This window comes from Prunus mume, linkage group LG8, assembly GCF_029339155.1.
Source record: "Prunus mume cultivar Tortuosa linkage group LG8, ASM2933915v1, whole genome shotgun sequence".
Taxonomy (NCBI): domain Eukaryota; kingdom Viridiplantae; phylum Streptophyta; class Magnoliopsida; order Rosales; family Rosaceae; genus Prunus; species Prunus mume.
Genome location: NC_142705.1, coordinates 11920945 through 11937619, shown reverse-complemented (window position 1 = coordinate 11937619; position 16675 = coordinate 11920945). Strand labels below are relative to the sequence as shown.

Here is a 16675-nt window from a genome sequence, read left to right as displayed (position 1 = left end):
TGATCATGTAAAGGGACAAATCCAACACAGCCGAAAATCCAGGGTTCCAAGTTTGGAGGTTGTACAAAGCATGTGGAGGTTGATCGACATTTTATTAAAGAAAAGTTGGATGCTGAAATTATTTCTTTTCCATTTATATCATCTGAGTATCAACTGGCAAATGTTCTTATGAAAACTGTGCCTACTATGGTCTTTCTTAACTCGCTTGACAAGTTGGGTATGCATAACATCTTTGCTCCAACTTGAGGGGGAGTGTTAGCAAGATCCTAACTTAATTAGGAGATTTATTTCCTAGTTTGTCATGACTATATTTCTTTCCTTTTGTACAAATATTGTGTAATTAGGATTTTATATTTTTTCCTAGCACTACTACAAAAAGTGAAAAAGACGACCAAAAAAAGACGACGGTAGAAGAAAAAACTGTTGTTGTATTTAAAAAGACGACGGTAACAAAAAGCAATCGTGGATAAGTGACTTAAACAACTAAAAAACGGAGGTACTGTTGAATATTTTTTTAAATGACGCACACAAATAAAAAGCGTCGTCTTATTAAAAAGGTTTTCTTGAGTTAAAATATGACTCAAAAAACAACGACAGCAGGTATGACAAGCGTCGTCTTTTAAAAATCAAGTGTCCTTTTTGGTAAAAACATGGTTGTTTTGAAAGAATTGTCGTATATTATATGTAAAGATGACGGTTTTTTTTAAAAGGGTCGTCTATTATGAAGTAAAGATGACGGATTTTTTTTTAAAAAGGATCGTCTATTATGAAGTAAAGATGACGGTTTTTTTTACAAATGGTCGTCTATTATATGTAAAGATGATGATTTGTTTAAAAAAGAGTCGTCTATTTTGTGTAAAGATAATGATTTGTTAAAAAATGGTCGTCTATTATGAAGTAAAGATGACGGTTTTTTTTACAAATAGGTCGTCTATTATATGTAAAGATGACGATTACAACATATAGTTTGGCTCTACTAGGGTTACATCTTTATATTATAAATACCTCCTTTTGGAGAATGAAATGCAACCTGAAAATATTCTACCCATATTGTTTAACTGCAAGTAAATTACACTGATTCAACGATAATTACTGTGATAATTATACTTAATATCAATTAAGGGTGGTGAGCAAAAATGCTTTGAAATATTATATGAGATTTCCCTTCATGTCCTTATTTAAGGTACATCAATCATCTTTTGAAAAAAAAACATACTTACCCCTAAATTTGGTTAAATCTAATAGAAAATTAGACGGTATGACCAATTTGTCTAATAATATAGAGTTGATGGACCATTTAAACGAATAATTTAATTGAAGGACCAAAATATAAATTGAGTATAAGTTTGAGGACCATTTGAGTAAATAACTCATATGAAATAATTAATAAAAATGGAATGTTTTAAAACAAAATTTCCTTCGTTTTAATTTGCCCTCTTTACATATACTTTAATGATCAAATAGAATTTTGTTTTTGTTTTTGAAACAGCTAAACTAAATGAAAACCTTATATATTGGCATTTTCTTATCGGTTATCATCATTTACTATACCTTATTTCATCTCACACATTAATATAGCTTTAAATATCATATGAGTTTCAAAATAATTTTTATATGTTATTAGACTTATTGAAACGGAAGTTTTAAATGTTTTACAAACAGTTTGCCACAAAAGCCATTGCGCTGGACATTCAAATATGACAATCTGATTTTTTGATAAAAGACAATAGAAATTTATTAGATCAACAAGAGAAACGAGTACAAAGGACAAAGATTGTGAAAGGAGTCAACAAATTAGCATTATGACCAGCTTAGTCGGTTCGGCCGGATTAATACCCACCCTTGAGGAAAATGTAGTAAACATGAATTTGGGCGAGACACAATCACACTTGAAAATAATTACCTTTTGTAAATTTCTTGTATGGGGTATGTAATTGTTTGGTTTCATTCAACACGAAAACTAGCAAACTCATCCAAGACATTCATTCATATAACACCAAAACTTAACTATGATATTAGAGAATAACATATAGAGCGTGCATATACTTAGTTGAGCAGCCTCTCAATAAAAATAAAAATAAAGACTCACTTAAAAACCAAACATTGCTATATATAAAGATCGATTTTGGCCAATTGCTTTTTATTTGATAATAATATTCAAATTATTCCATCGGGCATAATATCGAGCAATTTATTTGCTCTTTTTTCATCTGAAGACGATTAAACGTTGAACAAATCACTAACAGTTGAACATGCAATAACAAGCATAATCAGTTTGAGCAACATTGGCAATGCATTTATATCCAGGATCATGGTGTTTGTCCCAGCACTTCTTCCCGCAGTCTGATAAAGTACACCCGCTTGCATACAGCTGCTCATCACATCTCTTTTGTGCATAAGCTTGAGGCACGTTTTGGTTGTTCAAGGCAACTGCAAAATCATCAAATTTATATAAGTCAACAATTTTTTTTTTCTTTCCCGCAGAGTATATCAAAAGCAATTCTATTCAATTTACAAGGCATCATAGAATAGAATGATTTTATGTTTTTTTTTTTTTGTGTTTTTCAATCTTCCTCTTCCTGGTTGCCGAACAATGAGGCATATAATAAAGTGTTATATGCAAAGGCAATTAAAAGACAGTTTGCATGCTTTTTATGACTCAAGCCAAGCTTAAGCGGCAAAAATTCGTGGGGTTAAGTAGGAAGCATTTGCTGCCAATGGGGCCTAGTCTAGTGAAAAAGAGCATTGACTTGCAGATGTGTGGTCTCATGTTCGAATCTCCATGGCACTTTGATAGTGTGTGTAGGTGTGTGAGAAAACCCCCTCTCCCTTGATGGGAGGTGAGAGTGAGTTCTTTGAACTCTTGTGATGGATGCGAATAAGGATAAGTGGTGTACCACTAGAGTTTTAATTAAGTCGCTACGTGTTTCACTTAAAAAAGGAGGTAAAGTTTATGTGTTGCATTGTGAATCAAGAAGAAGTAATGTTATAACCCAAAAGAAGAAAAAAACAAATGGAAAGCACCAAAAAAACTGACAAAGGATAAGCCAACAAACCTGAGAAAACAAGAACTAGAAGGAAGAAACGGAAGAAAGAAAACCTAGACATCTCTAGCAACTATGTGTGTAACAAATGTGTATATTTCTGCTTTGTGCAATGTTGGGGAAGAAGACCCCGTGGAGAGGAAATATATAGGGAGGATGGGGATAAGCGGGGGTAACAAAACAAGGAAAGCTTTTAAACATGTTTTCCTTTTCTTTTTTTTTAATGTAGTCAGATTTTGCTCTGTTTATATATAGTAGTTCTATTACATTTTACCTTAACGTTATGTTTGCTAATAAAAACAAATTCATGTTACTTTGTTCTCAATTTTTTTTCCATCTTCAATTTATAAAGAGAAAATCGAAAACAAGAAAATTTACCAAACGAGTAATTCAAATATAATACTATTTCAAATATTTCCTTACAGTAGGTGATGTAGCATATGTTGACGTGAGTTAATCTACTAAATTAAGGAGATTTATTTCCTAAGTTAATTTGGTGATTTACTTCCTTATTTCATGTAGTTGACATATCCTTATATAATTAGTAGATATTTTCCTAATTAATTTATGTATCTATTTCCCTATAAAGCACCCTTGTAAACTCCTACATATACCTTCTTATAGAGAAAAATACAAACTAAAGTATTCAAACCATATTCATATTTTAGCATGGTATCAGAACAATCAATCCTATGTTGTCTCTAAGCCCTCAAATCATACCATCCAATTTAAACACAAACCTAAATCAAATTCCTCACATCCAAATCCTACACTCAAATCAAATCCTCTTATCAAACTCCCTCAACACATACATTTATCTTACCCTCAAATTGTTCTGCTGCAATGGGCGACGCTCTCTTCTGCGCAACAAAGGATCTTCCACCTCCACTCCTCAAATCATTACTATTCAAAGTCACAACTCCTGCTCCTTGTCGGCGTCACCTTGACTGAGACCAATTATGCCTTATGGTCTTAAGTCATGGAGATGCGCATCTGCCCCGGAAAAAGTGGGTTACCTAACTGGTGACACTCCCAAATCTCCTAAGCTCTCGTCCACCTCCAACAAATGGTGTACTGAGAACTTTCGGGTCAAAAGGTGGTTAATCGACTCCAAAGTCTTTTCATCTAGTTAAGTACTACCAAAGAAATATGGGCCACTGTCAAGAATACCTACTATGAAGGTGTCGATGTAACTTATCTTTTTTATCTCAACAAACGGGCGTTCACTATTAAATAGAACGGTGCATCCGTTCATAAATACTGCAGCCAGCTGTAAGGCATCTTTCAAGAAATTGACCATTGGAATCCTATCCAAATACTGCACCACCGACGTGATGAGCGTCGAATCGAGTCATCTACGTGTTCACGCTTATTGCCGCCTTGACCCGAGTTTGATCAGTCTAGGAAGAAATCCTCAACAGGTGATTGGTGTGGAGCTTAAGTCGGCAAAATCTCATAAAACGGTTCAATTTTCTCCTCTTTATTTTAACAAAGATGGAAACAAGCGATCATTTTCCTCTGGCAATCGGTCGTTGTCTTCTATCGACCGATCATTTGGAAGCAATTCTCCTTGTGTGAAGAAGAACTAAAGGGAAGCGACCTCGCTTTCTGGTGACTGTCGTTTTAAAGTAGAGTGACATCCTGGGGAAAAAATCGAGAATTTGAGAAGTGGTAGATTCTCGATTCTCCTCATATGCTGCTGAAAAATATAAGTCAGGTTCCCGGAACACAACATCCATGGAGGTATAGACTTTCTGATAGGAGGATGATAACACTGGTCTCCTTTTTGATGAGGTGCATAGCCAATGAAAACACATTTTTCAACTCAGGGATCGAATTTGCTTCATTGGTGATCATGTAAAGGGACAAATCCAACACAGCCGAAAATCCAGGGTTCCAAGTTTGGAGTATAAGGTATTTAGATATTGTGGTAAAGTGTTTGAAGTGGTGTTGGGAAATTTAGGATACTGGAGGGAATCCGATTGTTGAAGTATGCTGCAGAGACGACGGCTTCTCCCCAGAAAAGATCGAGGCATATTGGCACCAAAGAGAGAGGCATGAACTACTTCCAATTAATGTATGTTCTTTCTTTTAGCAACTCCATTTTATTGAGGAGTGTAGGGGCACGAGCATTGATGTATGATGTCATGATCTTGTAAGAACTTGTTAAGATCATGGTTGAGAAATTCTTCGCCATTGTCAGAATGGAGAACTTGGGTTCGGGCCTAAAATTGTGTTTCCACCATTTTATGGAGCTGTTGAAACTTTAAACTGAGTTCCCCTTTAGTTTTGAGAGGGGAAACCCAAGTCATACGTGTGCAATCATCTATAAACGTGACAAATCATTGAGCTCCTGCCAAAGTAGCAATTTTAGCTGTTCCCCAAACATCATAAGGAACAAGAGAAAACGGAACCAAACTCTTGTTTGAACTTAATTGGAAAGGGACACGAGGGCTCAAAGCTAATTCACACGTATCACACTAAAAGCAGGAAACATCAAGATTGGAAAATAATGATGGAAACAACTTCTTAAGATAACCGAACGAGGCATGCCCAACATGTTTATGCCATAACCAAACTTTGTCTCCCTCTCCCTCATAACGAGTTCTACTGGTTGTGAAAGCTTGACCAACCTTAGTCTCATTATCCGGTGCCCAGTCCAAGTAGTAGAATTTGTCCCGCCAAGTACCAAAACCAATCGTCTTTCCCGTGAGGATGCCCTAAAAAACACAATGATTAGGCCAAAATGTTACAGTACACCCCAAAGTAGTAGTAAGTTATGCAACAGATAACAAGTTATGGTCCAAGGATGGAACAAGCAATACAAAATCCAATTGTAGGGTCAGCAGGATTGTCCGCATGCTTCTATCCGTTTGCAAGGAGGGAGAGAATCGTAAGGGGTCCTAACATCGCAGCAAAAGTAAGATGTGATATGAGGATGCAAGGAATTTGATTGGAAGAATGTGATTTGAGGAATTTGATGTATGAATGTGATGCAGAAAATTGATTTGAGAGGTATTTATATAAATAAGGTACAGACTAATGCAACTAGGAGTGTCCTTTTTTATTATTATTTATAGTATAGCCGGCTATACTTCTTTATTAAAAAGGAAAAAGAAAAAAAAAAAAATAGTACAAACGGCTATACTCAGTTTTTAAAATTTTTATAAACGTATAGCCGCACGAGCTGCTCTGTGTTTCAATAGTATAGCCGTTCGGCTATAATCGATTTTTCTCAAAAAAAAATTTATAAAAATAGTGGACACCCATCGATTAGGCGCCACGTGTCAATATAAGTCTATTTTTTAAAACAATATTAAAAACACTGAGTATAGCCCATTTTTTTATTTTAAAAAGAAGACCCTTTAGCGATTAAGCGCCACGTGTCAAAAAAAAAGTACATCCGTACGGCTTTTCTATTTAAATACATTATATTTAAAACGCATAGCCGTGCGGCTATACTATAAAAGAAAAAGAAAAAGAACCCTCATATTTGCATTAGTTTGTACTTACAGATATTAATTTACTAGTTTCAACATATCCAAAGTAGATATTAATGTTCTACCATATAATATTTCAATATATTTTTTATAATATATGTTATTCATATTCCATATTATGTGAGAATTATTTGTATAATACAGGAATTTTGTGTGTCTTATTGAAAATTTTGTAAAAAATATGTCTATGAATCGTTACAAATACATACATATATGTACAATACGACTATTGTACTTTTGCTTTTTTTTTAAACGTGAGACGTGCATAGAACACGAATGTATTATTGAAAAATATATATGTATATATATGTAAAAACCTAGAGCCGCCCGTCTATACTATTTATTAAAGACAATTTTTTTATAAAATAAAAAATAAAAAATTAACCAATAACGCCGCATAGCTATACTTTTCTTTTAAAAAAATTGAGTATAGCCGCATGATGCTATGCTCAACAGCGCAAGGGCGCCCACGTGTAAAATAATATAGTCGTCCGACTATACGTTTTTAAAAAATAAAAAAAAATAAAAACTGAGTATAGCCAGGCAGCTATATTATTTTTTAATATAAAAAAGTGGACTCCCCATCGATTTGGCGCCACGTGTCAACAGAATTCTATTTTTTAAAACAAAATTAAAAACATGTAGTATAGCCTAAGTAGTATAGCCATGCGGCTACACTAGATTTTTTCTAATTTTTTTTTTTATAAAAATAGTATAGCCAGGTGCGATACTCAATTTTTTTTTTTTTCTAATTTTTTTTATAAAAATAGTATAGCGAGTCATCATTACCCCTTTTTTTCAATTAAAATTGTCTTTATTAATAAGACGAGCGGCTCGTCTTTTACATATGTATGCATATATATATATATGTAGGTAAGTATTTTTCAACAATACATTCGTTTTCTATACACGTCTCGCATTTTCTTTGAAAAGCAAACATACAATAGTCGTATTATACATGTACGTACATATTTCTAATGTCTCATACACTTATTTTTTACAAAATTTCCAGTAGGACACAAAAAATTCACGTATTATCCAAATAATTCTCATCATATAGAGAAAGATTAATATCTACTTTGGATATGTTGTAGATTAAGATCTATAAGGTACAAACAAATGCAACTAGGAGGGTCCTTTTTTATTATTATTTTATGTATTAAATAATATAGCCGGGCGCCTATACTTATTTTTATGACACATGGCTTTAATCGATATAAGTTCTTCTTAATTAAAATAAAAAATAAAAAAAAGGAATACAGTTGGGCCGCTATACTGCTTGTTTTTAATTCTTTTAAAAAGACATGTGTTGACACGTGGAGCCTAATGGGTGGGTCCTCTCTTTTTATTAAAAAATAGTATAGCCGTCCGGCTATACTCAATTTTTAAAATATTTAAAACAGCCGGAGATACTATTTTCACACAGTTTAGAAAGCGTATAGCCGTGCGGCTATACTCAATTTTTTTAATTCTTTTTATACAAATAGTATAGCAGGGGCAGCATAACTCGTTCTTTTTTTTTAATGTTTTCTTTATTAATAAATAGTATATACGAGGGGCTATAGTCTTTTTCATATGTATGCATACATACATATATATATATATGTGTAGGTACGTATTTTTCAACAATACATTCATGTTCTATACACGTCTCAGATTTTCTTTAAAAACCAAACATACAATAGTCGTATTGTATATGTACGTACGTATTTCTAATGTTTCATACATGTATTTTTTACAAAATTTCAAGTAAGACCAAAAAATTCATGTATTATACAAATAATTCTCACATATTGTTGAATAAGAATAACATAGTGGAAGATTAATATCTACTTTGGATATGTTGCAAATTAAGATCTATAAGGTACAAACTAATACAACTAGGAGGGTCCTTTTTTATTCATTATTTTTTGTATTAAATAGTATAGCCATCGGCTATACTCTATGTTTTTTAATTTTTTTTAAAAGACTTGTGTTGACACGTGGCGGTTAATCAATGGGGGATCCTCTTTTTTATATTATAAAATAGTATGGTCGGGCTGCTATACATATTTTTGACACGTGGCTTAATCGATAGAGGTTCTCCTTTATCAAAAAAGAAAAACGAGTACAGCCCCCCGGCTATACTCCATGTTTTTAATTTTACACATGATGCCTAATGGGTGGGGGTCCACTTTTTTATATTTAAAAATAGTATAGCCGTTCGGCTATACGCAGTTTTTAAAAAAATTTAAAATGTATAGCCGCACGGCTATCCTATTTTCACACAGTGGGGCTGCTCTGTTTTTCCTTTAGAAAATCTTATAGCCGTGCAGCTATACTTAATTTTGTTCCTATTTTTTTTAATAAAAATAGTATAGTCAGGCTGCATTACTAGCTTTTTATTTATTTTTACATTGTCTTTATTAATAAATAGTATAGACAAGTGGCTATGGTATTTTACATATGTATGTATATATATATGTGTGTGTGTGTAGTTACGTATTTTTCAACAATATATTCGTGTTCTACACACGTCTCGCGTTTTCTTTAAAAAGCAAACTTACAATAGTGATATTATACATGTATGTACGTATTTCTAATGTTTCATACACGTATTTTTTGCAAAATTTCCAATAAGACACAAAAAATTCAAGTATTATACAAATAATTCATACATATTATTGATTAAGAATAACATATGTTATAAAAATTATATTAAATATCATGTAGTGGAAGATTAATATCTACTTTGGATATGTTGCCAATTGAGATCTATAAGGTACAAACTAATGCAACTAAGAGGGTCCTTTTTTTTCTTTTTTTTCTTTTTTTGTATTAAATGGGAGAGCCGTGCGGCTATACTTATTTTTTGACACGTGGCTTCAATTGATAGAGGTTCTTTTTTTATTTTTTAAAGGAGTACAGCTGGGCGCTATAGTCCATGTTTTTAATTCTTTTAAAAAGACATGTGTTGACATGCAGTGGTTAATGAATGGGGGATCGTCTTTTTTATATTAAAGAATAGTATAGCCGGGCGGCTATACTTCTTTTTGACACAAAAAGACATACGGCCGAATGTATATACTCTGTGTTTTTAATTTTGTTGAAAACATGTGGCGTCTAATGGGATATTAAAAAATCGTATAGCCGAACGGCTATACTCTGTAAAATTTTAAAAGCAGATAGCCGCATCTACTGATTTTCACACATTGGGCTGCTCTGTCTTTGTTTTTAGAAAATATTATAGCCGTGCAGCTATATGCGATTTTTTTCCTAATTGTTTTTCAAAAAATAGTATAGCAGGTCAGCATTACTTGGTTTTTGTTTTTGTTGTTTTAAAATTGTCTTTATTAATAAATAGTATAGACGAGCGGCTATAGTCTTTTACATATATATATATATATATATATACATAATTCACATATTAAAAAGACGTGTTGACATGTGGCAGTTAATGAATGGGGGATCGTCTTTTTAATATTAAAGAATAGTATAGCCGGGTGGCTATACGTATTTTTCACACATGGCTTTAATTGACAGAGGTTCTCCTTTATTAAAAAATAATAAATAAAAAAGGAGTACTGCCGCACGGCTATACTCCGTGTCTTTAATTTTGTTGAAAACACGTGGCGACTAATGGGTGGGGGTCCTCTTTTTATATTAAAAATACTATAGCGAACGGCAATAATTTTTTAAAGTATCACACGGCTATACTATTTTGACACATTAATGCTCTGTTTTCTTTTAGAAAATAGTATAGCCGTGCTCAGATAATGCAATTTTTTTCTAATTTTTTTATAAAAATAGTGTAGCAGGTCAGCGTTATTGGTTTTTTTATAATAAATTGTCTTTATTAATAAATAGTATAGACGAGCAGCTATAGTCTTTTACATATATATATATATACATAATTCACATATTACACATAATTCATATATTATACACATAATTCTTACATATTATTGAATAAAAATAATATATATTACAAGGCATAAATAAATTATATTAAAATATAATATAGTGGGCGAACTGTTAAGTTGTAATTTGCCAAAATTTTACCGAGAACATTCCAACTCAGCATGCAATTCTCTACGACAAATAATGAGTGTAGTAACAAAATTTAGTAGCATTGGAAAGAACGAGGTCCATCAAAGGCAAACTGTATTGAATTTTTTTAAACGTTTGGTATTTTCTTATCAGTTATCACCATTTACCATATTGTACGTGTTTCATCTCACATATTAATAGAACTTTAAATATTTATAGAGAACAATACATTGCTGCTGACCATATGGCACATATGGGGTCAATGTTCCAATTTGGGTTATCATGTTGTTATCTTCCCCCTCCTTCTATTGTAAGCCTCTTGGCAAATGACTCTGTTAGGATGACCACTGCTAGCTTGTCCCAGTGTAGTTTTCTTTTTGATTTTCTCTTAGGCTTCGGCCCTCCTTGTAACCGAAAAAATATATATATAACTTTAAATATCATATGAGTATTTCAAAATACTTTGAATCTGTTATTTTACTTATTGAAACTGAAGTTTTAAATGTTTTACAAACGGAATGGCCACAACAGCCCTTTAGTTGGAAATTCAAATACGGCAATTTGATTTTTTGATAAAAGGCGACAAAAATTTATTAGATAAACGGGAAAAAAGAGAATAAAGAACAAAGATTGTGAAGGAATTCATCTTATTAGCAGTATGCAGACATGGGTAAAATTGAAATTGGTATTTAGGTGAATATGTTTTAAACTAAGACCAACTATAGACATATCTTAAGAGAAAATAAATCGTTGTACGAAGCTACAACCAGTCATAGACTCAAGAGGATTGCTACAACAATAACCAGATCTGCAGCCAAACAACCGACACTGGCAATGCATTCATGTCCAGCATCATTGTGTTTGTTCCAACACTTCTGCCCAGAGTACAACTGCTCTTGGCATCTATTTTGTGCACAAGCTTGAGGCACGTTTTTGGTGATTCAAAGCAACTGCAAAATCATCATGAATTTTAAATAAAGTGAATGGTTATGGCCAAGAATTTAGGCCTTGTTTGTTAAACAGGATTAGGACAGGATTGGGCTATTTAGCACCAATCATGTCTTTAACAAAACAAGGGCTTAATTAAGACCTGGACTAATTTTGGTCCACTTGAAATCAGGGCTTAATTAAGCCTAGTCCAAACCCATGTTATTGGTAGTCTTTGATTTTTTTTAAAGTTTAATGATAGTAGCAGTGCAACAAGGTCGAGCAATTGGTACTCATTCTGTCTAATTCAAGGAGAATAAAAGTAATAGATAACAAAGCAAATAATAGAAGCTGTAATTCCTGAAGTTTATTAGTTCATTATTATTATTATTATAAAACAAACATCCAGGACATTCTGTTGGCAATAGCACATTATTACCCTAGAGGGAAAGCAGTTCCACAGAGACAACTGCAAATAAATTAATGATGGCATTTAGGCTCGAAGGCAAATGGGCCAACAGAGTAGAGGAAAAATGGGAGTTTTCCGGAGACAAATGGCTTCTCTGGCCTCAAGATGGCACCCCTCAGACCACCCTGGAAATCAGACGGGTTAGAGCACGAGGCAGATGGTGACGAGACAAGCGAGACCTTGCACTTGTGGGCCCCATGGGAGGTTAAGTGCTTGGGTGCCGTGATGAAGAAGTAACCCTTCTTGTCTGTCCTGGCTTTGACCACTAGTGGCTTCTTAGTGTCGTTGCACTGCAACTTCACAGTAGCCCCTGCAATTGGGTTTAAATTTGTTAATTTTAAGAAGTTTATAAATCTAAAAGGTAGACGAATAAATTTGGATGACTAACCTTGAAGTGGTGAGGCACCCAAGAGGGTATCAACCTTAGAGTACTTGCAGGATTTGCAATAGACAACGCCTTGAACCGCTACAAAGCTCTTTGGTGGGGATTGTGGAGGGTGAACCGGGGGGTGGCTTGGACTGGGGGATGGTGAATGGTGAGTGGGAGGGTGGCTAGGGGGTTGAACCGGGGCTTGGCTAGGTGGGTGAACCGGTGCGTGGCTGGGAGAATGACTGTGGTGGTGATGACTTGGTGAGTGAGCCGGTGCATGACTTGGTGAGTGAGCCGGAGCATGGCTTGGAGGGTGAACAGGTGATTGGCTTGGTGGGTGAACCGGAGCGTGGCTGGGAGGATGACCATGGTGGTGGTGGTGGTGGTGAGTTGGTGACTGAGCCGGTGCATGGCTTGGAGGATGAACCGGTGAATGGCTAGGAGGGTGAACCGGTGAATGGCTTGGTGGATGAACCGGTGAATGGCTATGAGGGTGAACTGGTGCGTGGCTGGGAGGGTGGCCGTGGTGGTGGTGGTGGTGGTGATGGTGGTGACTTGGTGAGTGAGCCGGTGCATGGCTTGGTGCATGAGAATTGGGTGCCAAAGACTCAATTTCTTTACCAAGCACAATGAAGCAGCTCAGTAGAAGCACTGAGAGCTGCACAAGCACTAGACCTTCTGCTTGAACGAATCCCATATTTTCTCTTCTTTTTTTCTCTCTAGTCTCTTTCTTGAGGGAGCCGAGAGAAAAGAGATCTAGAGATATTGAGTGAGGGGCTCAAGAAGTGAAATTTATAGTGGGGGAAAAAAGAGAATGATAAAAGCAACTAAATCACTGACTCTTGATTTGTGGGAATTTGAAGTGATTATAGGATGCAAAAATCTGTCAAGGAGCTCCATAATTTTTGCAATTATTCATTGAAATTCTAAATCTGGTTTTGTTTAAATCAGACATGCATCTTGATTGATTTATCATCAGTGATTATGGGATGTGAAAAAGGTATTTGGTTTTTAAAAAAATTTAATACCCAGTAATCCACCAATCCGCTTTGAAAACAAGGCCCAATTTAGGATATGAAGGCTCTTTGCTCCTTCTGTGATGAAGTTCAAGTTAGGCATATTTATCGGGAAGTCAATTTCACAGCGGATTCTGTGGCTAGTTTAAGTCATGCTTGTCAAACCTCATCATTTATTTTGATTTGGGGCCTCCGTGCCCGAGAGGATTTCTCTGGTAATTTCCTTCTTCTTATAAATAAATAATAATAAAAACTGAGGCCCAATTAAAAATTATGCCTGATTATTAGGGCATTAAGCCTAAGTTAGTTAAGCCCTAAGACTCTACGGGCAGAGTTGTTGAAGCTGAAAAAGAACATAGCGGCAGTTTTTTATTTTCTAGTTGTATTTTTTTCAGGATAACTATTGAAATAAAATAGACACTTAAGGGCAGGTTTGGTAATACCAAGTAACCACAATGTAGGAAATGTTTACCAATTTTCCTCATTTCCCATCTCTCTTCCCTCTCTCTTTAATCTATTTTGGTAATTAAACAAAATGTTACCAAACAGAGTAAGAAAATAGCCAGCAAGAACCCCATCAGAGTATTCCTTAATTATACATGAGTGAGGTGTAAGGTTCAAAGAATCTATTTTGTTACATGTACTTCCAAAATAATTTTTAACTCATACATGCATAGATCAAAACTGCTTGTTTAAGCAACCAAAATTGTCACTAGACCGAATTAACATTAAATACATACATCCAAATAACCAAGCTCAGAAAAGCAACAAAACTAACATTCTAAAAAATAAAATTAAAGCGGACAAAAGTTGTACAAACAACTATATATCTCACATCACTGTGATTAAGCATGATCTACAGAAGAACAAACCTAATATGCTACTGAATCCACAACTTCTTTCCACCACCAAACAAAAGGCACAACTTTTTTTGTTTTATTCTGCAGGGGGCTTATAACTTCAGGTGGTTAAGAGTAGTTATCAGTGCACCTAAAGTCTTGTTTCGTATCCCCCTCTCCCAATATCACATGTATAAAATTAAAAAACTTGCCAAAGGGCCCACAATTTGAGAGTGTGTGAGTTTGAAGTTATACAAATCCACACAACAAGATTTCCTAGCCTTGGATAGATTGGTACTTTTCTTTGGGGAAGGAATAAAGGAAGACAATTACAATCTAGAAGAATAGGCTATGATTGTAGTAGTAATCTACAGAAGAACAAACCTAATAAGTATATGGATATATAGTACGGCTGAAGTAGAGGTCGAGATCCCTACCATGTTGGATGCCAATTTTAAGCTTACTCATTTTCATGTAAAAGAATGAGCCTCTTTAATTCTTTTTTTCTTCTTTGGTTATGTTGGTATTCACACCATGTACCCATCCTAATTATAACTTTGGGCATCATGGCTTTAAGTGGGATGCCAATTTTGACATCAAGCTTGATGCCTTCAAATTAATGGAGTCAAAGAATTTGACTACTTATTTTAACCAATTTTATCATTCAATTCTTATCATTACATGTCACGTGCTATATCGATTGGAAATGCTCTTTCCAAACCTCTCTCACCATTTAATTAAAGAATAAGCCTTCTTTAACCAATGCGGGTGGTGTATCGCATTGATCGTTAAGGTTAATTAAGACATCTTCTTGGTTTAGGGATCCTCTTCCAATCATTTACGATGTTTTAGTTGAAGATCTTTTGTAGTTTCGTTGTTTTAATGTTACCGCTCGTTTTCAAAAAGAAAATTTTTTCTTTACTATATTGAAGTAAAAAACCAAATATATATATATATATATATTATGATTCTAGTCAAAATTACATCCAAGCAGGGCTTTAGCCCCCTTCTGTACCCAAAAAAAAAAATACATCCAAGCTAATTAGGAATCCATTAACTTTAAACGGTAAAAAAATAAAGTAAAACCTATTCCTAAAAATGTCCTAAATTCAATTTACCTCTCCCTCTCCCTCTCTTCATTTCTGTACTGAGCTTCATGTATTTAACCCCTAAACCTTGTAGGTATCCTCATTCTCCTCCATCGTTAACTGGTCCTCCCCATTCTTCAGCATTCCTCAAGCATGCTAATCGATGAGAGTGACTACTATTGCATCCATGTCCGGAAAACAACCGAAGAAACCACCCTCAACAACTTGTCCCAGAACCAGAACCAAGGAGTTCCAATCAAGTTCGAGCTCTACAGCTCGACTGACAACGCTTGGACGATGGCAGAAGATGATAATTTTGAACACCCTGTACGAATTATCCAAGAACCACTCGACCTCATCACTGAAACAACCATTAGGGTTCCTTGTGCCAGCTCTGTCGAGCTATTATCCAATACGAGCAGGCACACAGTAGTCCCCATGGTCACTGAGGTTCTCAACACTCTAAACATCCCAGAACATGAGCACCAATCTGTTGTTGACAAACTATTTAGTGCGTTTGTTGAGTCTCAAGACCTCACCATTGAGCCTGATAATGTTTTTGTTGTGGGCATAGAGCACGTCATTTTCCGGATGCACTTTGTCGATGATTATCAAATGGTTTATGGTCTTGGCTTCCCGTTCGTTCCCGCGACGGCGTCGTCCATTGAGGGCTTGGAGGAAGTGAGCGTTGATGGCTTGGATGGTACTTGTGTTATTTGTATGGAGAACTTTGGTGAGGATGATTTTGGTGGACATGCTCGTCGCTTGCCTTGCTCTCATCTTTACCATGAAGATTGCATTGTTGAGTGGCTGGAGACCAGTCACTTGTGTCCTGTGTGCCGATACCCGATGCCTCATAATAATGCAGATTAACATGATTTTTTCTGCTATATGAATTAGAAGTTTAAGTATAATCCACATATGTTGGGTCAATTAAGTACTGTTTGTTTGCTTCAGCAATTGAATGGTTTATTTGCTTCAATTAAGACTATAACAGTTGGCTGTTTCTTTCTTATGATTATTGATTCTTCTCAATAGGCTCAGGTAGTGAAATGTAATGTGTTGCAAATAATTTATTTTTTTTTACAAAAATAATTTGTTGCAATTTTTTATTTTTTTAAGGATCTTTCCTATTGAGAGGGGCGATAATATAATAAACTCACACACACTACACTAATGCTATGACTCAAACTCAGAACCACGTGGAGAAGCAATACTCCAAACCACTACACTATAATGGGTCATTTGCAATTTGTTGCAATATTAATTCATCAAGACCTTGAGCTTAGAGCATCTCCAAGGGAAGAGGCAAATGAAATAGGCAAAATTGTACTATAACAACTTATGTGGCATGTTAATTGGACACTCCAAAGGACTAGGCAATGTAAGTCTA

The 16675-nt window shown here is 34.9% G+C and overlaps 2 protein-coding genes across 2 annotated transcripts; one reads left to right on the top strand and one right to left on the bottom strand.

The window, feature by feature from the left end:
* Window positions 1-11900: 11900 nt before the first annotated feature.
* Window positions 11901-13165, bottom strand: LOC103339667 (uncharacterized). Its single transcript, XM_089043094.1, has 2 exons — window positions 12358-13165; window positions 11901-12279 (listed from the first exon to the last, which is right to left on the bottom strand). Exons 1-2 carry the CDS (start codon window positions 13034-13036, stop codon window positions 11981-11983), a joined length of 978 nt encoding a protein of 325 aa, XP_088899220.1. The 5' UTR covers window positions 13037-13165; the 3' UTR covers window positions 11901-11980.
* Window positions 13166-15435: 2270 nt separating this feature from the next.
* LOC103339666 (uncharacterized) lies at window positions 15436-16155 on the top strand. The gene has a single exon (XM_008242999.2). The coding sequence runs from the start codon at window positions 15436-15438 to the stop codon at window positions 16153-16155; it is 720 nt and encodes a 239-aa protein (XP_008241221.1).
* Window positions 16156-16675: the final 520 nt, after the last annotated feature.

Coding starts and splice junctions, on each gene's coding strand:
- LOC103339667 (XM_089043094.1), bottom strand. CDS start 13,036: ATGGGATTCGTTCAAGCAGAAGGTCTAGTGCTTGTGCAGCTCTCAGTG. Junction 12,280..12,357: donor GGGTGCCTCACCACTTCAAG/GTTAGTCATCCA, acceptor ACCCAATTGCAG/GGGCTACTGTGAAGTTGCAG.
- LOC103339666 (XM_008242999.2), top strand. CDS start 15,436: ATGCTAATCGATGAGAGTGACTACTATTGCATCCATGTCCGGAAAACA.